At 42.3% G+C, this 26,856-nt stretch overlaps 1 protein-coding gene across 7 annotated transcripts in view; it reads right to left on the reverse strand.

Moving 5' to 3' along the window:
* LOC135557652 (CD2-associated protein-like) overlaps positions 1 to 26,856 on the reverse strand; it is a 112,958-nt gene that overhangs the window by 6,228 nt on the left and 79,874 nt on the right. For all 7 annotated transcript variants that reach the window (XM_064991138.1, XM_064991134.1, XM_064991133.1 and 4 more), the window contains 4 exons: positions 9,400 to 9,544; positions 8,823 to 8,932; positions 1,600 to 1,712; positions 1,084 to 1,167 (listed from right to left, as the gene is read on the reverse strand). In XM_064991138.1, coding sequence (XP_064847210.1) covers positions 1,084 to 1,167; positions 1,600 to 1,712; positions 8,823 to 8,932; positions 9,400 to 9,544 — 452 coding nt within the window. The remainder of the gene's footprint in view (positions 1 to 1,083; positions 1,168 to 1,599; positions 1,713 to 8,822; positions 8,933 to 9,399; positions 9,545 to 26,856) is intronic.

Below are 26,856 nucleotides of genomic sequence, written 5' to 3' on the forward strand. Positions count from 1 at the left end.
ATAGGCTTAGGTTTTTGAAGTCATGTTTAAAAAAAATCTGAGCGGTATATCTCGAAATGCATTTTGACTCAAAGAGATCTTGATTTAAAAAAGGTTGGTGACCACTGGTCTAGTGAGTGTGCGTAGTCAGTGCAGGTAGTTCGGGTTATTATGGCTATTTAGCGGTCTAATAACTTGGGGGTAGAAGCTGTCTCTGAGCTTGTTGGTCCGAGAGCCGATGCTCAGGTATCATTTGTCGGATGGTAGCAGAGTGAACAATCTATAGCATGGATGGATGGAGTCTTTGGCAGATTTTTGGGCCTTCTTCCGACACCATCTTATATAGAGATCCTGGATGGCAGGGAACATGGCCCCAGTGACGTACTGGGCTGTCCGCACCACCCTCTGTAGGGCTTTGCGGTCAAGGTCGGTGCATTTAGCATACCAAGCGGTGATGCAGCCAGTCGAGATGCTCTCGATGGTGCAGTTGTAGAACACTGAGGATCTGATGGCCTATGCTAAATCTTTTCAGCCTACTGAGGGGGAAGAGGCCGATGCCATGCCCTCTTCACGACTGCACGGGTGTGTATGGACCATGTTAAGTCCTTAGTGATGTGGACGCCACAACACTGTTGTGTGTACGCCAGGCTTGCGACTGTGCTGTACTGGAGGGATCAGGGTTCATCAAGATAAGAGGACAATTTAGACATATTAGTGAGGGATTACTCAGAGGCACTGAGAGAGGTCTCCAAGATGTATCTATGACTTAACTAAAAACCACAAGATGGTTGCAGGCCATTTTTCATGCGATGTATTAGTTCATTTCTAAACCTGAGACATATGCTTTGCAGTTCTTCTTTTGGGGTGTTGTGTCCTCTGTATGAATTCTCCACTGAGGGAAAACATTGGCTGAAGTGACTAACTTGCAGCAATAGGATGCATTTGGGACGAATGACAAGTGTCTGAACTGAGATAGATCTAATGTGCATTGATCCATACATACAAAATAGTTGTTTTGGAATGGTTCTTGGTGTACCAAACATACAAGTTCAATACAGGACAGACACTGACCAATACGATCAGACACGTCAATGTCATCGTTACCTTTCTTGTGTCTATCAACTTTGGTTTGGGTGCTTCCTCCTCGTCCAACTTTAAGGTTTTCTCCACGCTGATGTCCTTGTTTGGCTGAGAAGACAGAAAACAAATCACAACAGGTCTGCTCAGTTTATGACACACCTTGCTGACTGAAACACTCTGGCTTGTCATGTTCCCCCGTGTCTAATGGAGAGCTTTCATATTACTCTTCAGGGAACTCAGTCAATCAAAGACAAATCGGAACGACCCGACAAGTCTCCTCTCAGCCCATCAAGTAAGTCAAATGTCTTTTCAATTGGACGTTTACTACCCTGTTCCCATCTCACCCCAACCCATCGTGAGGTGCAGATAAGGAATATGGTGATGTACATTTAATGTACAGAGAGGGCTTGCAGGTGGAAATTCTGAGAGGAATTTGATGTCTCAATGTAATGTATGGAGCAAGATGAACACATGGCGTGTGGGTGTGCAGAGTTGTGTGTTCTCCGTAGCATGTTGATATTTCACGGTGTGTGTACTCACCGAGTGGCCTCCTCCAAACTGAGCGGGCAGCCTCCTGCCTGGCATCTTTGGCCTGTTAGCGGTGGGGTGAGACAGCTTCTCAGAGGTAGACGACAGATCAAAGCTCATCAGTTCTTCACAGAGGAAGAGAAAAAAAGAACCATTTTTTAAAGGAAAATGATTTTACACATTTTGTAATTAACTATAGGTCATATTTCATAGAAATATGGAAACACTGGACAGTTACTTTAAGACGGTCTTGAGAATTGTATACATCGAAACATTGCCACACAGTATGACACCATCTTCAATCACTATAACACAAAGCCATCACTACAATCTAGGTAAGCACTATATAGCCCTATTTAAAGACTATAGACAGGATCTTAAGTAAGATTGCAGAACTCCCAGAGGAGTGAAGATGGAGGTAAAGGAGAATGAGGAGTGTGTTTCCGTGTTTGTCTTCATGCCCTGAGCCCATGGGGCTGTTGACCTCTGGAGCTGAGAGCCATCATGGTTTTAGCAGCTATTTTGTCGCTTTTAGCGGTATGGCTCACAGACACAACTCCCTATCCTCCACACTGTCATTATTAGGCGGTGGGCCATAGCAAGCTATCTGTATTCGTTTTTGGATGATTTATCTCTGTCGAGGGAAGAGCTGTTTTTTACGTAGTGTATATTTACATATTCTGAAAACATTTTCTTTGGTTGGCAATGCCAATTTGAGCAATTTTTTTCAAAACATTTGTTCGCTAGCTGGACAGGCAAATGCTGCTGAGTACTAAACTATAAACCAATCAAAACTTTGTACTGCAAGGTACTCTATACACTCTGGCCAGTTTATTAGGTACACCACCCGTTTCACAAAAATGGTTAACCTCTATAGACAGTGAGTCACGTGGCTGTGGCTAGCTATATGAAGCAGGCAAGACAGGCATCAAGGCATTCAGTTAATGTTCAATTGAACATTATAATGGGCAAAACGAGTGACCTAAGCGACGTTCAGCGTGGTATGCTCGTAGATGCTAAGCGTGCCAGTTGAGTATCTCAGAAATGGCCAGCTTCTTGAGCTTTTCACGCACGACAGTGTCTATTGTTTACAGAGAATGGTGCGCCAAACAAAAAACATCCAGTCAGCGGAGGTCCTGTGGGCGAAAACAGTTTGATGAGAAGTCGAAGGAGAATGGCAAGAATTTGGCCACAAACAGGCAAATAACGGTGTGCAGAACAGCATCTCGGAAAGCACAACTCGTCGGTCCTTGTCACGAGTGGGTTGTTGCAGCAGACAACCACACCGGGTTCCACTCCTATCAGGTAAAAACAAGAAGAAGTGGCTACAGTGGGCACATGATCACCAACACTGGACAACTGAGGAGTGGAAAAACATTGCCAGATCCGATGAATACCGGATGCTGATGGCAGAGTCAGGATTTGGCGTAAGCAGCATTAGTCTATGGTCCCATCCTGTCTGGTGTCAACGGTACAGGCTGGCGATGTAATGGTTTGGAGAATGTTTTCCTGGCACACGTTAGTTCTGTTGATACCAATTGAGCAACATTTGAACGCTACACCTTGTAGAATCCATGCCATCAAAAATTCAGGCTGTTCTGGAGGCAAAGTGGGGTCCAACCCGTTACTAGATGGGTGTACCTAATAAAGTGTTAGACAGTACATGCCATATGCATTGGCTAATTTGCATATATAAACCTTCATTCTAACATACATGGCAAACACACATTTCTATCTACATGCATTTATTTATTATTTATTTTTATGCAAATTATATAATTGAATGTCTAATTAAGTCTGCAGTTAGTTACTTGAAATGAGACAATTATGCCAAAACATGATAAAAAATGTAATTCACCGACAGAGATAGCCAATGAAATGCTAGTTTTCTGAGCAGGCACATTGATGTTTATAGTATTAGCAGGCTAAGTGACTAAGCTAGTTAACCGTAAGATTGGCTAGCTTTCAATCAATTGGCTAAATGGTCAATGGAGTTACCTCTTCTTGCCTATGCCGCTCTGTACCATCACTCATTCATATATCTTTATGTACATATTCTTTATACCCTTACACTTGTGTATATAAGGTATTCGTTTTGGAATTCTTAGCTAGATTACTTGTTGGTTATTACTGCATTGTCGGAACTAGAAGCACAAGCATTTCGCTACACTCGCATTAACATCTGCTAACCATGTGTATGTGACAAATAAATTTGATTTGATTTCATATGATCGAGACCATTTGTATTGCATGCTGCATATTTCAAGTGCACTCCAAAAAATAGATTTATCTTATTTCAGTCTTTGGGACCTAATATTAGTTCCTCTTAACAGCAGATCACAATTTCATGGTAGGCTGTGTTTACATCTTTAGATGTAAGCAGGCCAATGGCTGCCTTCATCATGAAGGGAATGTATGGGAGTTCTGATTGGTTCCAAGTTTAGCAGTTCTCAAATTTGCCTGAGCAGACAGTGATGAAATATTTTTTTTCAGAGAAAATTAGCAAGAATTGAAGGTGCCAACAACTTTTACAGTAATCATAAGAATCTTTGTATACAAAAAGAAATCCCTCGACATCGATCAACTTCATTGTCCTCACCTTTGTCTCTCTCCATCCTTTACTCTCTTCCTAAAAGCTCTTCTCTTAATGTTTTTCCTATTTGTGATTGTCCATGGCGTGAAACGAGAGGATGTAAACAGAAGCAATCCCTTTCCCCTTTCTGTCTATCCTCTATCCCTCTATCCTCCTTTATCCTTCTGAACTCAGGACACCAGCTGAAAAAATCTTTCCACAGGTTTAGAGGATTAAATCAACACATTAGCAACAACAACTCTAATATATATATAGATTTTTTTAAAGTAATGATGGATTTAATGGGCAAAGCTGTCCACATACCTAAGAGCATTTGGTAATGTGTCAAAGTACACCTGAATTGCTTTAAAAAGGAAGCAGTGACTGACATTAACCCATGCGTTTCAGAGTTGAAATATGTCTCCATTTTCATCTGTGATTGACAATGATTCTCTATCTACCGATATGCTTCAAAAAGGGCAAAGAAATCACATAAAATATGCATAATGTTAGCAAAACTAAGTTCTTAATGAACACAAAAAGCGTATTGCACCTTTTAAAAGTTGGAAGCCAACATTTTAAATAATGTCCAAATAAGAATAACCCAAATGAAAACCGAATTATGAATAAGGGTTTTGAGCTCATTGCCCTCCCTTTAGGTCAGTGTTTTCTGCTCTTGGAGCCATTACTCCAACATCCTGTTGCAGCAGGAGGAGCAATCCCCAGTAGCTACTAGTATTACACTTTAAAATTAATTAAGCACTTTGAACTATTTTGAGGTTTTTTTAAAAAAAGGAAAAAAGAAAAATACTTCAAAAAAGAAGTGACTCCAGACAACCAATACTGTTATTTTTTTAAACCATTTTTTTTTTTTTTTTTTTTTTAAACCTTGGACATCATTGCACGGGCGATATAACAGCATAGTATATACTGCAATGTTTTTATCCCCACCATGCTGGATGCTCCTCTCCTCAGTTTCATCAACAAAACAAAATCAATAACTAAACTGCTGGGGTGAACAGTGGCGCCCTTTCAACTTATACAGATTACAGCTTTTAAAAGGAGCTGTTTTTTACAACCAAATCTCGATTTTTGATGTGAATGGCATGTTATAGAACAGGGGTGTCAAACTCAAATACCCAGTGGGCCAAAATGTAAAACCTGAACAAAGTCACGGGCCAACATTGAACAAATTAACCTTTTAATATGGACCCAAACAAGTTTTGCTTTAACATTGAATATGGAACAAGCATCGCTTATTACCATACAATATACCATTTAATAGTGGAGACATGCAAAATCGAATTTCAAATGAAAAAACACATCAATGGCATTCATTTATTAAATAAATAAAATTTAAATAAAAATTGTATGCCTCTTTTCTATTTGCAGCCTATACCAAAATAAACTTTTTCCACTGGCTAATAATATTACAAATAAAATGATAATAAATCAATCAACCATTCAAGCCCATGCCTTGTAGCAAGAAAAAGTGCATAAAGAAAACGTTAATAATTGCACACTGGTCTAATCTGATGTGCCCAAGCCAGATACCTGACATCTCTTCTTGGATGCTAGTTCATCAATGACTGGGCTCAAGCTCTGAGCTGAAGAAATCCTCAGTATCGAGCGAAGATGTTCATCAGTCAGACGTCTCCTGTGAGTTGTTTTGGTCATCTTCATCGAGGAGAAAAGTTGCTCGCATAGATAAGTGCTGCCGAACATGGAGAGCATCTGAGCAGCTTGGGTGCGGAGCTGAGGCATTGTGTCAGGGATGAACCGTGGAAACTGTGCGGCGCCCACAGCATCATACTTTGACTTCAGCGTGTCGTTGCACTGGAGTTCAATCAGCTCCATTTGGATGTTGGTTGGTGCATTTTCCACATCAACTGCGAAGGGATTACTAAGCAGTTCAAACTTGCATTTCTGGGCATCGAAGTCGGCAAATCGCTGGCTAAACTCAGCGGCGAGAACACTGTGCGCATGGGAACACGGCGGTAGAGATCTGCGCTTTTATGGATTGGCAGCAGGGAAAATGGCAAGGGTTTCCTTGCAGCATCTGATTCTCCCACAGGCACAGTTTAGTTTTGAAGGCCCTCACTGCAGCGTACATGTCTGTGATGATGCGCCCCCGCCCCTGAAGCTGCAGGTTCAGCGCATCGAGATGGCTCGAGATGTCACAGAGAAAGGCCAGCTCACACAGAAACTTTTGCTCCCGGAGCTCTGCTGTATCCTTCCCTTTGGTTTCCAGGAATTGACATATTTCCTCACGCAGCTCGAAACATCTGTTCAGTACTTTTCCTCTGCTTAGCCATCTCACCTCTGTGTGATACGGCACGTCTGCGTATTCCGAACCACACTCCTCCAGAAAAGATTTAAACTGGCGGTGATTTAGACCTTTGGCTCTTATAAAGTTAACTACCTGTGTTACTGTGGTCATAACATGTTCCATCTTTAGGGCTTTGGCACACAGTGCTTCCTGATGTATGATGCAGTGGTAAACAGTTAGCTCACCTGCACAGTTCTCTTCCCGCATCTTCTCCCGAACCATGCCCACCAGTCCACTCTTTTTACCGCACATCGCTGGCGCACCATCTGTCGTTAATCCAACGAGTTTATCCCACGGCAGCTTTATTTCAGTTACACATTTGGAAACCTCCTCAAAGATTTCCTTTCCTGTGGTTGTGCCATGCATTGATTTGAATCCTAATAGCTCCTCCGTAACACACAGATTTGAGTCCACTCCACGGATGAAGACTGACAGCTGAGCAGTATCAGATGCGTCGCAGCTCTCATCCACAGCGAGGGAGAACGCAACAAAATCTTTTCCCTTTTCCATCAGCTGGTCATACAGATTGGTGGCAAGATCACATGTGCGATCACCTACTGTGTTCCTGCTCAGGCTCACGTTTGAAAATGCTTGTTTTTTCTCTGGGCATACGAGGTCACAAACCTTCATCATGCACTTTTTCATGAACTCTCCCTCATTAAAGGGCCGGGCTGATTTTGCGATCTCTGCTGCCACTATATAACTAGCCTTTACAGCAGCCTCGCTTTGTGATGTGGCTTTTTTAAACATATTCTGTTGTGAAACCAAGCTTCTTTTCATCTCCTCTACTTTCTGGCTCCTTTGAGTCATGTCCAGGTCCTTGTATTTGTCATGGTGTTTCGTTTCATAGTGTCGTCTAATGTTGTACTCCTTACTTACAGCCACGTTGACTCCACAAACAAGACAAACAGGTTTGTCTTTTACATATGTAAACAGATATTCTGCCTCCCACTTGTCCAGAAAGCTCCTGTTTTCTGCCTTTCTTTTCGCCATTTTTGGAAAGGGTTAGCTCGCTGACAGTTGTAGCGTCTATGTTGCTATGACTACTGTCACAGAGGAGAGAGCGTTTCTGGGTCCTGTCCTGATTGGCGCGCGAAAACAGCAGAGCATTATGGGATTCGTAGTATTAGTGGTGAATGCGCTGTATAATACCGGCGGGCCAGCTCTAGTAGTAATTTGGTATTGTCTCGCGGGCCAAATATAATTACCCCGCGGGCCAAATTTGGCCCACGGGCCAGAGTTTGACACCCATGTTATAGAAGGTTGCAGACACCTTTTGTGATGTCACATGTTTTTTTATTAAGAAACACTCCATACAGCAAATCACATCGGCATCCTTATTGTGTAGTATGGGGGTCTTGAAAAAACATCCTTTTAGAAACAGCCAAACTCTCAGTATAGTGATGCAGGTCTTTAGATGTTATACAGTAAATACAAAATTGTGTAATTCCGAATTGTATAGCCTGCTGCTACAGGTAACTGCCAAAATAAAGGAAATGCAAACATAGTGTCTTAATAGGGCATTGGGCCACCACGAGCAACCAGAACTGCATCAATGCACCGTGGCATAGATTCTACAAGTGTCTGGAACTTCCTGTGTGGAAACACCCCATGCTTTCAATTGCAGTTGTCACGATACCATACAAAACCTGGTTTTCCTTGGCAAAAAGGCAAAACAGGCTAAACTCTTTGGTCCTTTAAAAAAACTTACTGTTTGTAAAATAAAGTGTGCTATAGCTTGGAAAAGAAACGTGTGATTCTGGGTGACAACATAAGGCTGTTTGTTTCCAACAATAGGACTGCTTTCCTCAGGAAATTTAGTCCACTTCATGTTTTTTTTGTTTTCCATAATACTGGTATCGTGGCAACCACGTGTAACCATGCCAACCCAGGAACTCCACATCTGGCTTCTTTACCTGTGGGATCGTCTGATACCAGCCACCCGGACAGCTGATTAAACCAAGGAGTATTTCTGTATGTAATAAAGCCCTTTTGTGGGGAAAAACTCCTTCTGATTGGCTGGGCCTGGCTCCCCACCCAGGGTTGCACCCCTGCCCAGTCATGTAAAATCCATAGATTAGGGCCTACTTCATTTATTTAAAATTGACTGATTTCCTTATATGAAATGTAACTCAGTAAAATTGTTGAAATGGTTGCATGTTGCATTTATATTTTTGTTCAGTATAATAATGTTATCATGAGGCTTTATAATTGTGGAAGGGAAGTGTATATTTTCAGGACCCCAAATTAACGTTTCACTGCATGTCTTGTTCAAGGTCTTAATGCTCAGAATGTCCTCAAAATAACAGTTCACTTCAGCAGAGCCATACATACCCATGTCAGGGGCTTTGTCCCCCCAGTCACCAGACAGCGTTATTGATTTGGTGGGTAATGTTGGCTCAATGTCAGACTTTGGTCGCGTGGAAGGCACCTCTCCATTGTGCCTGTAGAGGGGGGAAACCAACATCAGTAACATTAGTAATTGTTGTAAGCAGTAGTGGTACAGTGAGACCATTTTATTTGCATATGTGCCTGATATTTTGCTATGCGACCTGGAATCTTTTATTTAGGAGCACGAGTGCGCCTAGAAAAATGAAGGATTCTGGCTTTATTACCTGTAGATTTAGAAAATAGAATATTTCAGCGTTAATAAAATGTCTAAAGGCATGACAAACAAAGAAACTAAATGCATTGGTTTGTTGGTGTTTATATTAGTTTATTAACATTATTATACAAATATCATTATGCAACAGAGGCATGAGTCAGAACTAGGCAATGTTGTCCTTCCTCAATGTGCAGTATATATACCCAACAAGTGACCCTAGACGGCTCACACATCGGCCGAATGGATGTTTGAACGGAGGGAGAGATGGTAGAAAAGAAAGATGGGCAGAAGTACGGGGAAACTTACTTGGACCCTGGGGAGGGTGCGAGAGGCTTGTCTGGTCGTTTTGGAGGGAGACTGGCTGGTCTTCCCTTGCTTGGCGGGGGTACGGGCTTCTTGGGGGGGACCAGAGGGGCAGTAGGCTTTGACACTTTGTGATCTGTCTTGTCACCTTGAGAGAGAGAGAGATTGATTCTGAATCAGCATGATCATTGTGATCAAATATTTCTTTAATTATATGGCACAAAGCCAGAAAGGTTAATGTTTGTTTTAGGTGCCTTCATTTTTCATTCTCAGCAGCCAGGACATGTTAGCATCTGTCCCAAGGCATACTCCACAATAACAGTAAAGTAGCCAACCCTTAATCTCATTAGGGAAATTCTTCATTCTTCAAAGAGAAATAAACAAACAGTCCTGTGAAACGTGTCATATGCATTGAGGCCGATTAGATAGGTCAACCAAGAAAAAGTGTATTTCTTTGATTTGAAAGGGGGAAAAAATAGCCATATATTTCTACTAGCTCTAGAGAGACAAGGGTCCCCGTGGCCCTGAGGTCATCATTGGAAAGGGGGGGAACGCCACGGCAAAGGACATTTTTTCAGCCACCCTGAGGACTGCTAGTGACATCACTTCTGTAAAGTGACCGGACACGGCAAGTTATTTTTTTCTACTTTTGTGATACCCAAATTGGTAGATACAGTCTTGTCCCATTGCTGCAACTCCCCTTCGGGCTCGGGAGAGGCGACGGTCAAGAGCCATGCGTCCTCCAAAACACGACCCTGCCAAGCCACACTGCTTCTTGACACAATGACCTCTTAACGCAGAAGCCAACCACACCAATATGTCGGAGGAAACACCGCCCAGCGAATGAAAACAGCCTCCCGGCTGCCACAAGGAGTCGTTGGAGTGCGATGGGACAAGGAAATCACAACCGGCCAAACCCTCCCAAGGACACAACTGCGCGCGTCCTTATCCAATTCAGAGGTTGGAAGAACTGTCCACATTTACTTTTCGTCAGCCAACAAAATAAGTAGGCCTAACAAACAGCAAAAGTACTAGCCTATGTCAATCTACTATCCTGCATAGAACAAAATATTCCAAACATTGTCTGGGACAGTTGTGGGATGCAATAGGTCCCAAATTAATACAACCACTTGCATTAAAAAAATAATATTCAAAAGCAAATGAGGCTGACGCAACAGATCAGAACATTTAGCTTAAATGCTTGATAAACTATTAGCCTATTTCTTAACATTGTAAGCGCAGAAAATAAATGTGAATGTTCCAAAATGCAATCAATTAGTGGGAAAACACCATTCTCAAAAATGACTGCAAGTGCAAAGCTTTTATTATAAAAAGGTACATTTTAATGGTGAAAATGATCTTCCCCAAACTTGAAACTCACGTGCAGCGCATGTATGCTAGTTAGGCTCTATACCCATTGTAAAGCAGATTAATGTGCTTAATTGTAAGAAGTTTTGGCCACTTTAGTTGTGAAACAAATCTTTAAAAAAAAATATAGGCCTATGGGCTAGGCTAAATGAGTGGTGCGACTATGATTTGAAAAAGTCAAAAAGAAAAGAAAAAAATGGCATGTGCCGTTTCTTGTCTTACTGCACACAAAGCTGGACATCATTCACAAGTGATACGCTAATAGTCACCCATCAGACTGTTCTTGATTTAATCTCCTCTTTACAAATACTAAATAATGTGTGCATTTTTTTATTTATTTAGAATGGTGCATTGTCATGCACATGTCTCGAGACATGGGCAGTGGGTAAATAAATACATGTCATCTATGCACTTAAATACCTAATAGAGGACACTTTTCACATAGTTCATTATCATGCCAGCCAGGTAAGCTGTTGTAAAGAGAACCAATGTGTTTAATATTAGGAAAGTTGAGAAATAAATCAGTAAGTCAGCCTATAGAAGCTGATGGGATCCTCTTTTTAATAGAGAACATCAAAACTCTTGCTCTCTCATGCAACTGCATAGCCTATAGAAATGTTGCGCAACATGAGCTCATGGGCTCTCATTAAGTGTTTTGATTAGATTTTCTAAGACATTTGCATTGACGTAAGAGTGATTAGAGGGACAATAGAGTGCTGAGTACCAGGCAGTTAACGAGTTCGGTAGGCTACTAATGACCAGCAGCAGCATCAGAACTTGGAGAAGCTAGTTACCGAGACTAAACGGTCACGTGGACTTTGACTGTGGTCATGACTCGTGACTGCCAGTGTGGCGGTAATACAGTCACCGTAACAGCCCTACCTGGAGCTACCATATATATATATATAAAAACTAAGGGTGCTTTGAGGATAAAACAAAAAGGAAACTTACATACATGAAAGAAATGTATTAATACAAATATTTAGGCTACATTTAGATTTTAGTCAATTACCAGACACTCTATATACATATGGCAGAACTGAAAATGATACCTAAACCATAGCCCAAAGTACAGGACATTTACATAAGAGTTAGTTGTATATTACAGAAAGTATTCAGACCACTTAACTGTGCCACATTTAGTTACATTACAGCCTTATTCTAAAATGGATTAAATAAAACATTTTCCTCAATCTACACACAATACCCCATAGTGACAAAGCGAAAACAAGTCTTTAGAAATGTAGACATATAGAAATGTTACTTACATAAATATTCAGATACTTTGCTATGAGACTCGAAATTGAGCTGAATTCTGTTTCAATTGATCATCCCTGAGATGTTTCTACAACTTGATTGGAGTCTACCTGTGGTAAATTCAAATTGATTGAATGTCTATATAAAAAGGTCCCACAGTTGACAGTGAATGTCAGAGCAAAAACCAAGCCATGAGGTCGAAGGAAATGTCCATAGTGCTCAGAGAAAAGGATTGCGTAGAGGCACAGATCTGGGGAAGGGTACATAAACATTTCTGCAACATTGAAGGTTACCAAGAACACAGTGGCCTCCATTTTTAAATGAAAGAAGTTTGGAACCTCCAAGAGTCTTCCTAGAGCTGGCCGCCTGGCCAAACTGAGCAATCGGGAGAGAAGGGCCTTGGTCAGGAAGGTGACCAAGAACCCGATGGTCACTCTGACAGAGCTCCAGAGTTCCTCTGTGGAGATGGGAGAACATTCCAGAAGGGTAACCATCTCTACAGCACTCCACCAATCAGGTCTTTAAGGTAGGAAGTGGCCAGGAAGACACTCCTCAGTAAAAGACACATGACAGCCAGCTTGGAGTTCGCCAAAAGGCACCAAAAGGACTCTCAGACCATGAGAAACAAGATTCTCTGGTCTGATGAAAACAAGGTCGAACCCTTTGGCCTGAATGACAAGCGTCACATCTGGAGGAACCCTGGCACCATCCCTACAGTGAAGCATGGTGGTGGCAGCATCATGATGTGGGGATGTTTTTCAGAGGCAGGGCCTGGGAGACTAGTCAGGATCGAGGGAAAGAAGAACAGAGCAAAGTACAGAGATATCCTTGATGAAAACCTGATCCAGAGCGCTCATGATTCACCTTCCAACAGGACAACGACCCTAAGCATACAGCCAAGACAACGCAGGAGTGGCTTCGGGACGAGTCTCAATGTCCTTGAGAGACCTGAAAATAGCTGTGCAGCGATGCTCCCCATCCAACCTGACAGAGCTTGAAAGGATGTGCATAGAATGGGAGAAACTCCCCAATACAGGTGTGCCAAGCTTGTAGCGTCATACCCAAGAAGACTCTGCTGTAATCGCCGCCAAAGGTTCTTCAACAAAGTACTGAGTAAAGGGCCTGAATACTTATGTAAATGAGTAAAAAAAGGCACATATTTCAGTTGTTTTTTGTGGGGTAAAAACCCCCCCAATTGAATCCATGTTAGAATAAGGCTGTAACGTAACAAAATGTGGAAAAAGTCAAGGGGTCTAAATACTTTCTGAATTAACTGTATATATTAGGTCATGGTCTTCTGGGCTCACAAAATCTGTCAGAAGAGAGGCCTTTGAGATGTCTTCACCAGATAGATCCACCTCCCTGGTTGTTCCCCCTCAACCAGTGACTCATTAGTGTCAACTAAATTACCGTATTAACAGCACACTCACAACACACAAACCCTTTGTCCTACATTCAATCTGACAACTGATAGTAAACAGCACCTTCAGCCATTTTATACAATTGAGTGTTCCACTCTGCATTCTCTCTCTCAATCATAGATTAGGCCACATGGAGTTAATTTATTTGATGAATACCCTGGAAGAATTATTAATTGTAAACCATCCCAGAGAAGGTTAATTGAGGTCAGGAAGCTGATTACCTACCAAGCTGTTTCCTGTTTGGACCCCAGGAAGAGTAGCCGCTGGGAATCCTTATGAATATAAAAAAAGAAATGCACGAGCACCTTTTCCACTCTTATCGATATTTGTTTTTAATTGCTAGGGACATTTGTTTTTAAATGCCAGGTAAATGTTAATGAGCGCATGCAAACATGTACTACTAAGACAAGACAACACAGCTAATAAAGTTATGCAAGTATCTCAAAACGCAGCTTGCAGCACACGCACAAAAAAAACATTTGACAGCATGTATCTTATTACAGGAGGGGATTGTCTCTGCTGCTATTACCAACAAGCTTGATCTTGCAAGCTAACGTCAGGCACTAAGTTAATGTTAGCAAAACCCAGCTGGATATGCTACATGTATGTGGACACCTGCTCCTTGAACACTTTGTTCCAAAATCATGTGCATTAATATAAAGTTGGTCCCCACTTTGCTGCTATAACAGCCTCCATTCTTCTGGGAAGGCTTTCCACAAAATGTTGGGACATTGCTGCGGGGACTTCCATTCAGCCACAAGAGCATTATTGAGGTCAGGTGCTGATGTTAGGCAATAAGGACAGGCTCGCTGTCAGCGTTCCGATTCATCCCAAATGTGTTAGCTGGGGTTGAGGTCAGGGCTCTGTGCAGACCAGTCAAGTTCTTCCACACTGAACGACAAACCATTACTGTATGGACCTCGCTTTGTGCACGGGGGCATCGTCATGCTGAAACAGGAAAGGGCCTTCCCCAAACTGTTGCCACAAAGTTGGAAACACAGAACGGTCTAAAATGTCATTGCATGTTGCGGCGTCAAGATTTCCCGTCAGTGGAACTAAAGGACCTAGCCCACACCATAAAAAACAGCCCCAAATCACTATTCCTCCTCCACCAAAATTTACAGTGGGCACTATGCAGCTGGGCAGGTAGTGTTCCCCTGATATTTCATTAAGTTCCCAACGAACAGTTCAGCTGACGTTGCTTCCAGAGGCAGTTTGGAACTCGGTAATGAGTGTTTTAACCAAGGACAGAAGATTTTTTACACGCTACAGCACTTGGCGGTCCCATTCTGTGAGATTGTGTGGACTACCACTTGTTGCTCCAAGACGTTTCCACTTCACAACAACAGCACATACAGTTGACCGGGGCAGCACTAGCAGGGCAGAAGTTAGACGAACTGACTTGTTGGAAAGGTGGCATCCTATGATGGTTCCATGTTGAAAGTCACTGAGCTCTCCAGTAAGGACATTCAACTGCCGATGTTTGTCTATGGAGATTGCATGGCGGTGTGCTCGATTTAATACAGCTGTCAGCAATGGGTGTGGCTGAAAGAGCCAATTCCACTCATTTGAAGGGGAGACCACATACTTTTGTATACAGTGCCTTCGGAAAGTATTCAAACCTCTTGACTTGTTCCACATTTTGTTACGTTACAGCCTTATTCAAAAATTTATTAAATTACCCCCCCCCTCCATCAATTTATACACAATACCCCATAATGACAAAGCAAAAACTTAAATATCACATATACATAAATATTCTGACCCAAAATATAATTTGAATTTTTTTGAATTACAGTGCATTTGGAAAATATTCAGACCCCTTGACTTTTTCCGCGTTTGTTACGTTACAGCCTTATTCTAAAAGGGATTAAATAATCCCCCCCCCCCTCATCAAAATACATACAATACCCCGTAATGATAAAGCAAACAGTTTTTTTCCCATATTTACAAATGTATTAAAAATACAAAACTAAAATATCACATTTGCACAAGTATTCAGGCCCTTTACTCAGTACTTTGTTGAAACACCTGTGGCAGCTACTACAGCACCGAGTCTTCTTGGATATGACGCAACAAGCTTGGCACACCTGTATTTGGAGAGTTTCTCCCATTCTTCTTTGCAGATCCTCTCAAGTTCTGTCAGGTTGGATGGGGAGTGTTGCTGCACAGCTATTTTCAGGTCTCCAGGAATGACAGATTGAGTTGAAGTACAGGCTCTTGCTTGGCCACTCAAGGACATTCAGAGACTTGTCCCAAAGCCACTCCTGCGTTGTCTTGGCTGTTTGCTTATGGGTTGTTTTCCTGTTGGAAGGTGAACCTTCGACCCAGTCCGAGGTCTTGAGTACTCTGGAGCAGGATTTGATCTAGGATCTCTGTACTTTGCTCCGTTCAGCTTTGTCTCAATCCTGACTAGTCTCTCAGTCCCTGCCGCTGAAAAACATCCCCACAGCATGATGCTGCAACCACCATGCTTCACCATAGGGATGTTGCTAGGTTTCCTCCAGACGTGACATTTGGCATTCAGACCAAATAGTTCAATATTGGTTTCATCAGAACAGAGAATCTTGCTTCTCAAGGTCTGAGGGTCTTTAAGGTGCCTTTTGTCAAACTCCAAGCTGGCTGTCATGTGCAATTTACTGAGGAATGGCTTCTGTCTGGCCACTCTACCATAAAGGCCTGATTGGTGGAGTGCTGCAGAAATGGTTGTCCTTCAGGAAGGTTCTCCCATCTCCACAGAAGAACTCTGGAGCTCTATCAGAGTGACCATCGGGTTCTTGGTCACCTCCCTGACCAAGGCCCTTCTCTCCCAATTGCTCAGTTTGGCCGGGCGGCCAGCTCTAGGAAGAGTCTTGGAAATTGTTAACTTCTTCCATTTAAAAATGGAGGCCACTCTGTTCTTGGGGACCTTCAATGTGACAGACATTTTTGGTACCCTTCCCCAGATCTGTGCCTCGACACAATCATGTCTCGGAGCTCTACTGACAATACCTTCGACCTCATGGCTTGGTTTTTGTTCTGACATGGACTATCAACGCTGGAACCATATATATATATATATATATATACACACACACATATATATATATATACACACACACACACACACACATATATGTCTTTCCAAATCATGTTCAATCAATTGAATGTACCATAGGTGGACTCCAATCAATTTGTAAAAACATCTCAAGAATGATCAATTGAAACAGAGCTCAATTTCAGGTCTGAATAGTCATGTAAATAAGGTATGTTTTTTATATACATTGGTAAAAGTGTATAAAAACCTGTTTTCACTGTGTTATTATGGGGTATTGTGTGTAGATTGAGAATTTTTGTTTTGTTTTTTTGTAATCAATTTCAGAATAAGTCTGTAACTTAACCTAATGTGTAAAAAGTAAAGAGGTCTGAATACTTTCCAAAGGCACTGTATGTAGTGGAGTTCACTTAATAGGTATAAGATGTATAGCTGGCAAATATTAGTAGTGAATTTCATACAAGTGTAACGTGATCATCTCACTTAAGTTGCGCTGAAGGAAACTCTAGCTAAACAAGAGCTTCTTGGGTTGTTGTGCTACTTGGTAAAGAAATACATGACTGGCTCAAAACAGCTGTTTTGGGAAACCATTATTGGTAAGATATATAATTCAAACTAATTTAACAGGCGAAATTATGAAGGCCATCCGTTTTACGTAATACTTAGTGGACAAGTTGACTGCAGGTATTCATTTAAAATGTACAAATATTCACATTTATTAAAAACAGTATTGACTGTAATGGAAAATCATACAGAGGGTATTTCAAAAATACACCAGGATTCAGTATATTGCCCAATCCTAGTCCCTACCACTACTGTTTTTCACCTCATAATTAATTGCACAAACCTGTTGTCCCAGGTCTGAATCAGCCTCTGATTAGAGGGGAAGATATTTAATTAAAACAGGTCTATGCACATATAAATAGGCCTATGGTCTTCTGGGCTTACATAATCAGCATGTAGCATGGCGGTGCAACATATGCAGCAGCAGGTATCCTAGTGGTTAGAGCGTGGGGCCAGTAACCGGAAGGTTGCGAGATCGAATCCCGGAGATGACAAGGTAAAAATCTGTCGTTCTGCCCCACTGTTCCTAGGCCGTCATTGTAAATAAGAATTTGTTCTTAACTGACTTACCTAGTTAAATAAAGGTTAAATAAATAAATATTAAGCCTGACTGGGGGCTGAGAGACAACAGCAAACAAAAGCAGATAGTTACAACACAAATTAATTGATAGCGCCTCAATCCCCCTGTGCTATGAAATGTCCCTATTATTATAAATATGGACATTATATAAATGTCCCTAAGTATTCAAAAGCAAATTACATATGCCATTTGATGTGGTTCCTGCTACACCAAAAAGGATGGTAATATTAAATCACGATTGATTGACAATAGAACAACAAACGTGTTACAAAAGGACCTGAAAAATATGTGTACACAGGTCCACCACACCCACACACAAAAGTAGGTCAGAAGAGAGGCCTATGAGACATCTTCACAAGATAGACTTGGATGTCAATTAGTGACACATTAGTGTCAACTTCATCACCGTGTTAACAGCACACTCACAACACTTTGTCCTACATTCAGTCTGACAACTGATAGTAAACAGCACCTTCAGCCATTTTATACAATTGAGTGTTCCACTCTGCATTCTCTCTCTCAATCATAGATTAGGCCACATGGAGTTAATTTATTTGGTGACTTATAGGTGACTTATCTGATTAGTACCCTGGAAGAAGAGTGTTGATTGCAAACATGAACATCTCAGAAAAAGTATGTTGAGGTCAGGAAGCTGACTGCCTGTTTAGAAAACATGACGCTTAAAGCAGCACAGCTTTCAAGTAAAATAACATTGTTGTAAAGCAGGAGTATTCAAATCTTGCTGGTATTCTGTTCTACCTGATAATTAATTGCTCACACCTGGTATCCCAGGTCTGAATCAGTCCCTGATTAGAGGGGAAGAAAAAAAGCAGTGGAACAGACTTGAGCTCCACGTTTTAATTTGAGGGCTGTCGAGCAACAGTGTCTCAAAGGACAGACAGCAGCTGACGTTGCTCTGAAACCACCAGGGATGCTGACATACAACGAAACTTCCAGAGAGATACAGTGCCTTCAGAAAGTATTCATACCCCTTGACTTATTCCACATTTTGTGTTACAGCCTGAATTCAAAATAGATTAAAAAACAAAACAAATTATCCTCACATCCATCTACACACAGTATCCCATAATTACAAAGTGAAAACATATCTATAAATTGTAGCAAATGTATTGATAATGAAATACAGAAATCTCATTTACATAAGAACTCACCGCTGAGTCAATACATGTTAGAGCCACATTTGGCAGCAATTACAGCTGTGAGTCTTTCTTGGTAAGTCTCTAAGAGCTTTGCATACCTGGATTGTACAATATTATTAAACATTTTTCAAGCTCTATCAAGTTGGTTGTTGATCATTGCTCGACAGCCATTGGTGAGGGTAGGTAACAACATCTCCACCCCACTGATCCTCAACACTGGGGCCCCACAAGGGTGCGTACTGAGCCCTCTCCTGTACTCCCTGTTCACCCACGACTGCGTGGCCACGCACGCCTCCAACTCAATCATCAAGTTTGCGGACGACACTACAGTGGTAGGCTTGATTACCAACAACGACGAGGCGGCCTACAGGGAGGAGGTGAGGGCCCTCGGAGTGTGGTGTCAGGAAAATAACCTCACACTCAACGTTAACAACACTAAGGAGAGGATTGTGGACTTCAGGAAACAGCAGAGGGAGCACCCCCCTATCCACATCGATGGGACAGTAGTGGAGAGGGTAGTAAGTTAAGTTCCTCGGCGTACACATCACACACAAACTGAATTGGTCCACCCACACAGACAGCATCGCGAAGAAGGCGCAGCAGCACCTCTTCAACCTCAGGATGCTGAAGAAATTCGGCTTGTCACCAAAACACACACAAACTTATACAAGTGCACAATCGAGAGCATCCTGTCGGGCTGTATCACCGCCTGGTACGGCAACTGCTCCGCCCACAACCGTAAGGCTCTCCAGAGGGTAGTGAGGTCTGCACAACGCATCACCGGGGGCAAACTACCTGCCCTCCAGGACACCTACACCACCCGATGTCACAGGAAGGCCATAAAGATCATCAAGGACAACAACCACCCGAGCCACTGCCTGTTCACCCCGCTATCATCCAGAAGGTGAGGTCAGTACAGGTGCATCAAAGCTGGGACCGAGAGACTGAAAAACAGCTTCTATCTCAAGGCCATCAGACTGTTAAACAGCCACCACTAACATTGAGTGGCTGCTGCCAACACACAGACTCAACTCCAGCCACTTTAATAATGGGAATTGATGGAAATTGATGTAAAATATATCACTAGCCACTTTAAACAATGCTACTTAATATAATGTTTACATACCCTACATTATTCATCTCATATGTATATGTATATACTGTACTCTATCATCTACTGCATCTTTATGTAATACATGTATCACTAGCCACTTTAAACTATGCCACTTTGTTTACATACCCTACATTACTCATCTCATATGTATATACTGTACTCGATACCATCTACTGCATCTTGCCTACGTCGTTCTGTACCATCACTCATTCATATTCTTTATCCCTTTACACTTGTGTGTATAAGGTAGTAGTTTTGGAATTGTTAAGTTAGATTACTCGTTGGTTATTACTGCATTGTAGGAACTAGAAGGACAAGCATTTCGCTACACTCGCATTAACATCTGCTAACCATGTGTATGTGACAAATAAATTTGATTTGATTTAAAGTCTTGCCTTAGATTTGAGCCAACTTAAGTCAAAACTTAACTAAGCCACTCAGGAACATTCAATACATCTTGGAAAGCAACTCCAGTGTATATTTAACATTGCGTTTTAGGTTATTGTCCTGATGAAATCTGAATTTGTCTCCCAGTGTCTGTTGGAAAGCAGACAACCAGGTTTTGCTCTTGGAGTTTGTCTGTGCTTAGTTAGCTCTATTCCGTTTCTTTTTATCATAAAAATGACCCAGTTCTTGCCGATGACAAGGATACACATAACATGATGCAGCCACCACCATGCTAGAAAATATGAAGATTGGTACTGACTGATGTGTTGGATTTTCCCCAAACATAATGTATTCAGGACTTAAAGTACATTTCTTTGCCACATTTTTTGCAGTTTCACTTTAGTGCCATATGCATGTTTTGGAAAATTTTATTCTGTACAGTCTTCCTTCTTTTCACTTAGGTTAGTATTGTGGAGTAACGACAATGTTCTTGATTCATCCTCAGTTTTCTCCTGTCGCAGCCATTTGTAACGGTTTTAAAGTCACCATTGGCCTCATGGTGAAATCCCTGAGCGGTTTCCTTCCTCTACGGCAGGCATTCCCAAACTGGGGTACGCACAATGCTGTCATGGGTACGCCAAATAAAAATGTGATTCACATTATTTTTTTTATTTTTTTTAAATGTACTTTTTTTTCTCTTAGCATTTTCAAACAGCCTATTTAGATTTTCCAATGGGTGAGGCTTTTCTCTCGCCTGAGTAGCCTCTTATCTCTCCCCAAAATAAAGTTCAACCATCTAGCGTTCTAGCGGGAACTCCACTAACGTTCCGTATGTAGCCAAACGTAGCTGCTCCTCGAAAATTGATTAACGGTAAAAAAAAAAAAAGTAAGGCCCGCGTTCATAGAGACACATATCAGCTCTGTTGGTAGTACTGCTACTACCAGCAGTACTACACCTGCACCTGTTGATGACACAAGTTGTTCTGCTTCCATAAGCACATCCAATGCTAGCATCAGTAATTCTACATTTTTTGTTAGCTCAGCTAGCATGGACACTGACAGTTGTGAATCTGATACAGCCGAAGAGCTACTGCCCCCTTAACCGGGAAAGCACCGAACAACAGACAGGGACGTTGGACCATCGAAGAGGCGCAAATATGGAAACTGGAAACCAGGACAACAGGAGAGGATATTTTTTAAGACAGCTTTGTGACATCAAATGGACTTGTGGTCAAGATGTGTTGGTATCTGTACTAATGGCGCAAAAGCCATGACAGGGAGAAATAGTGGAGTGGTAACATGCATTCAAGCAGTTGCTCTAAATGCTACTTGGGTACACTGCAGCATCCACGAGAGGCTCTTGCTGCCAAGGGAATGCCTGACAGCTTGAAAGACGTTTTGGACACGACAGTGAAAATGGTTAACTTTGTTAAAGCCAGGCCTCTGAACTCTAGTGTATTTTCTGCAATATGCAATGATATGGGCAGCGACCATGTAACGCTTTTACAACATACAGAAGTGTGCTGGTTATCAAGGGGCAAAGATTTAACACGTTTAAAAAAAATTGAGACACGAGCTTAAAATTTTCTTTACTGACCATAATTTTCACTTGTCTGACCACTTGAAGACGAGTTTCTCACACGACTGGCCTATCTGAGTGATGTTTTTTCTCGCCTGAATAGTCTGAATCTAGGATTACAGTGACTCTCAGCAACTATATTCAATGTGCGGGACAAAATTGAGGCTAAGATTAAGAAGTTGGACCTCTTCTCTGTCTGCATTAACAAGGACAACACACAGGTCTTTCCATCACTGTATAATTTTTTTGGGTGCAACTGAACTCAAGCTTAGGGACAATGTCAAATGTGATCTAGCGAAGCACCTGAGTGAGTTGGGTGCACAATTACGACGGTACTTTCCCGAAACGGATAACACAAACAATTGGATTCGTTATCCCTTTCATGCCCCCAGTGATGCGTTGTGCAGACCACAACACCCTCTGGAGAGCCTTGCGGTTGTGGGTGGTGCAGTTGCTGTACCAGGCTGTGATACAACCTGACAGGATGCTCTCAATTGTGCATCTGTAAAAGTTTGTAAGGGTTCTAGGTGACAAGACAAATTTCTTCAGCCTCCGGAGGTTGAAGAAGCACTGTAGTCAATGAACAGCATTCTTACATCGGTATTTCTCTTGTCCAGATGGGATAGGGCAGTGTGCAGTGTTATGGGGATTGCATCGTCTGTGGACCTAGTCGGGCGGTAAGCAAATTGAAGTGGGTATAGGGCAAGCCTAGGCAACTGCAGTCCTTGGGGGCCTGATTCGTGTTACACTTTTCCCCCATCCCTAGCAAACACACCTGATTTAAACTAATTGCATTTTTAACTCAAGATCATAATTAGTTGATTATTGGAGTCAGGTGTGTTAGCTGGGGAATCAGGTCCCCATGGACTGTAGTTGCTCAGGCCTGGTCTAGGGTGACAGGTAAGGTGGAGGTGATATGATCCTAGACTCTCAAAGCACTTCATGAAGACAGAAGTGAGTGCTACGTGGCAATAGTCATTTAGTTCAGTTATCTTTAACCTCTCGGGTACAGGAACAATGGTGGACATTTTGAAGCATAGTGGAACAGCAGACTGGGATAGGGAGAGATTGAATATGTCTGGAAACACACCAGCCAGATGGTCTGCGCATGCTCTGAGGATGTCGTCTGGGCTGGCAGCCTTGCAAGGGTTAAGATGTTTAAATGTCTTACTCACGTCGGCCATGGAGAAGGAGAGCCCACAGTCCTTGATAGCGGGCCGCTTCGGTGGCACTGTATTATCCTCAAAGCAGGCAAAAGTGTTGTTTAGTTTGTCTGGAAGCAACATGTCAGTGTCTGTGACGTGGCTGGTTTTCCTTTTGTCGTCCGTGATTGTTTGTAGACTCTGCCACATACATCTGGTGTCTGAGCCATTGAATTGCGACTCCACTTTGTCTCTATACTGACATTTTGCTTGTTTGTCACCTTCCCATGTTTAATTGCGATGGTTTGCAATCTCATTTTTGCGCAAATGCCGCCATCCAGCCACGGTTTCTGGTTAGGGTAGGTTTTAATACTCACAGTGGGTACGACATCTCTTATGCACTTCCTGATAGACTCACTCACGTCGATATTATTTTCTGAGGCTAACCGGAATATGTGTGAGTCCGCGTGATCAAAATATTCTTGAAGCATGGATTCTAATTGGTCAGACCAGTGTTGAATATATCTTAGCACGGGTACATCCTGTTTGAGTTTCTGCCTATAGGAAGGGAGGAGAAAAATGATTTGCCGAAAGGAGGGCCTTGTATGCATCGCGGAAGTTAGAGTAGCAGTGATCCAGTGTTTTTCCAGCGCGAGTACTACAGTCAATATACTGAATTTATGTAGCCTTGCTCTCAAATTTGCTTTGTTAACAAAATCCCCAGCTATAATGAATGCAGCCTCAGGATATATGGTTTCCAGTTTGCATAAAGTCCAGTGAAGTTCCTTGAGGGCCGACGTGGTATCGGCTTGAGGGGGGATATAAACTGCTGTGACAATAGCCGAGGAGAATTCTCGTGAGATAAAACAGTCAGCATTTGATTGTGAGGAATTCTAAGGTCAGGTGAAGAAAATGACTTGCGTTCCTGTATGTTGTTGCAATTACATCATAAGTTGTTAATCATGAAACATATACCCCCGCCGTTCTTCCCGATGTTTATTCCTGTCAGCGCGAAGTACAGAGAATCCAGGTAGCTGTACAGACTCCGACAGCATATCCCGAGAGAGCCATGTTTCCGTGAAACAGAGTATCTTACATTCCCTGATGTCTTTCTGGAAAGCAACTCTTCCCCTAATTTTGTCTACTTTGTTATCTAGAGACTGGACATTAGCGAGTAATATACTCAGAAGCGGTGGGTGGTGTGCTCGCCTCCAAAGTCTGACCAGAAGGCCGCTCCGTCTGCCTCTCCTCCGGCTGCATTGTTTTGGGTCAGCCTCCAGAATCAGTTCAAATGCCCTGGGTGGTTTGGACAAAGGATCCGCTTTGGGAAAGTCGTATTCATGGTCATTGTGCTGGTAAGTTGACGCTGCTCTGATATCTAATAGTTCTTCCCAGCTGTATGTAAAAACACTTAAGATTTTCTGGGCTAACAATGTAAGAAATAAAACATAAAAAAAAAAATGACTGCAAAGTTTCCTTAGGACTAGAAGCGAGGGAGCCCTCTCTGTCGTGTAGTCGCAAAAACCATCAAGTGCTATGATGAAACTGGCTCTCATGAGGACCGCCACAGGAAAGGAAGACCCAGAGTTACCTCTGCTGCAGAGGATAAGTTCATTAGAGTTTACTGCACCTCAGAATGTAGCCCAAGTAACAGACATCAACATCAACTGTTCAGAGGTGACTGAATCTGGCATCATGGTCGAATTGCTGCAAAGAAACCACTACTAAAAGGACACCAATAATAAGAATAGACTTGCTTGGGCCAAGAAACGAGCAATGGACATTAGACCAGTGTAAATCTGTCATGCCATGTCTTTTTGAGATGCAGAGTAGGTGAACAGATGATCTCTGCATGAGTGGTTCCCATTGTGAAGCATGGAGGAGGTGGTGTGATGGTGCTTTGCTGGTGACAATATCAGTGATTTATTTAGAATTCAAGACTCACTTAACCAGCATGGCTACCACAGCATTCTGCAGTGATATACCATCCCATCTGGTTTGCGCTTAGTGGGACTATAATTTGTTTTCAACAGGACAATGACCCAACACACCTGCAGGCTGTGTAAGGTCTATTTGACCAAAAAGGAGAGTGATGGAGTGCTGCATCAGATGACCTGGCCTTCACAATCACCTGCCCCCAACCCAATTGAGATGGTTTGGGATGAGTTGGACTGCAGAATGAAGGAAAAGCAGCCAACAAGTGGTCATTATATGTGGGAAAGCATTCCAGGTGTAGCTGGTTGAGAGAATGCCAAGAGTGTGCAAAGTTGTCATCAACACAAAGGGTGGCGACATTGAGCAACATTGTCTAGGAAAAGGTACCAACTCAACAGCACACTGATGTTTCAGAACCGCGGACAGTGGCCGCTATCTGCATTTGTTATAAAAAAAAATATATTATTTTTATTAGCTTTGCACCATTGTTCTTTCGTAATATAACCATATACAATTTCAGTAGCACATGTCTTAGAGCGATTGACTATGCCATCCCCACAGCCTCCACAATGGATCAGTCCACTCAGACAGGCGTGATTCAGACCGGTGTATGGTACACCATGAATTATCATTTTTTGCTACTGCTCGACTAAATAAATCTCGGTCGGCCAACACCTATTGACCAAACAATCAACCAGTCGACTAAATGGGGTCAGCCCTAATTCAATGTCTGTTTTTTACTCATCCACCAATAGGTGCCGTTCGTTGGAAGGCATTGGAATTCCTCCCTGGTCTTTGTGGTTGAACCTGGGTTTGAAATTCAATGCTCGACTGAGGGACCTTACAGATAATTAATTGAATGTGTGGGGTACAGAGATGAGGGAGTCGTCAAGTTAAACACTATTATTTCACAGAGTGAGTCCATACAACTTATGTGACTTGTGAAGCAAATTTGAACTCCTGAACTTATTTAGGCTTACCATAACAAAGGGGTTGAATACTTATTGACTCAAGACATTTCCGCCTTCCATTTCTTATCAATTTGTAAAAAAAAATGTAGTTCCACTTTGACATTATGGGGTACTGTGTGTCGACCAGTGACACAAAATCTCAATCAATTTTAAATTGAGGCTGTAACAACAAAATGTGTAAAAAGTCAAATGGTGTGAATTATTTCTGAAGGCACTGTACATAATGTCTCTTACACAATAGGGGGAAGAAATCATAGAATTTCTATAGGATAAATAAATAAAACTATCCATAGTATGTGTGAACTGGTGGGCAATTTGATAAATTGTCCATCGATTGTATTAAACCTCCAATTGTATAAACCTTTACTTGTTAATAAAGAGGGGGGAAAAAGTCACCACTGTAGCGAGGGAACCAGGACCAGGTCAAAAGCACATTAGCATAATCACCATCGCCCTTCATGCTGTTCTACTGTCAAAAAGTGGATCCCTACCGTTATCTGTACGACAAGTGTCTGTCTAGTGTCTAGACCCTTAAGGACAGCTTTCCCAAGCATTCACAGTTATGCACAGGCAAAATGTCAGCTTTCTCCTTGACACTTGGTACGAACACTTAGTAAATCAAGACCTGCATGTCTATCGGCAAACAGAGCAAACTCTCCTTTGGTGTTACGGATGAGACTGACTCCCCACATACACAGGGCCAGGGTGAACTGCAACGCCGCTAAAAAAAATATATATGTGATATCGGAGAGGATGTGATTGGTGGGGTGGGCTCTCATCCGGAGAGCCACATGTCCCTTGGAGCTGTCGGGGCTGATTGGGAGGTGGGAGGTGTTGTCTGCAACCTTCTTCACACCAACTCATCTGCGGGGGCACAAGTGCTGCTCCCAGGGGGGGGGGGGGGGAGAGGTTTCTCACCCCTTAATGGGAAAGGGCAGATAGGTGGAA

The sequence above is a fragment of the Oncorhynchus masou genome, chromosome 16 (genome assembly GCF_036934945.1).
Source record: "Oncorhynchus masou masou isolate Uvic2021 chromosome 16, UVic_Omas_1.1, whole genome shotgun sequence".
Lineage (NCBI taxonomy): Eukaryota > Metazoa > Chordata > Actinopteri > Salmoniformes > Salmonidae > Oncorhynchus > Oncorhynchus masou.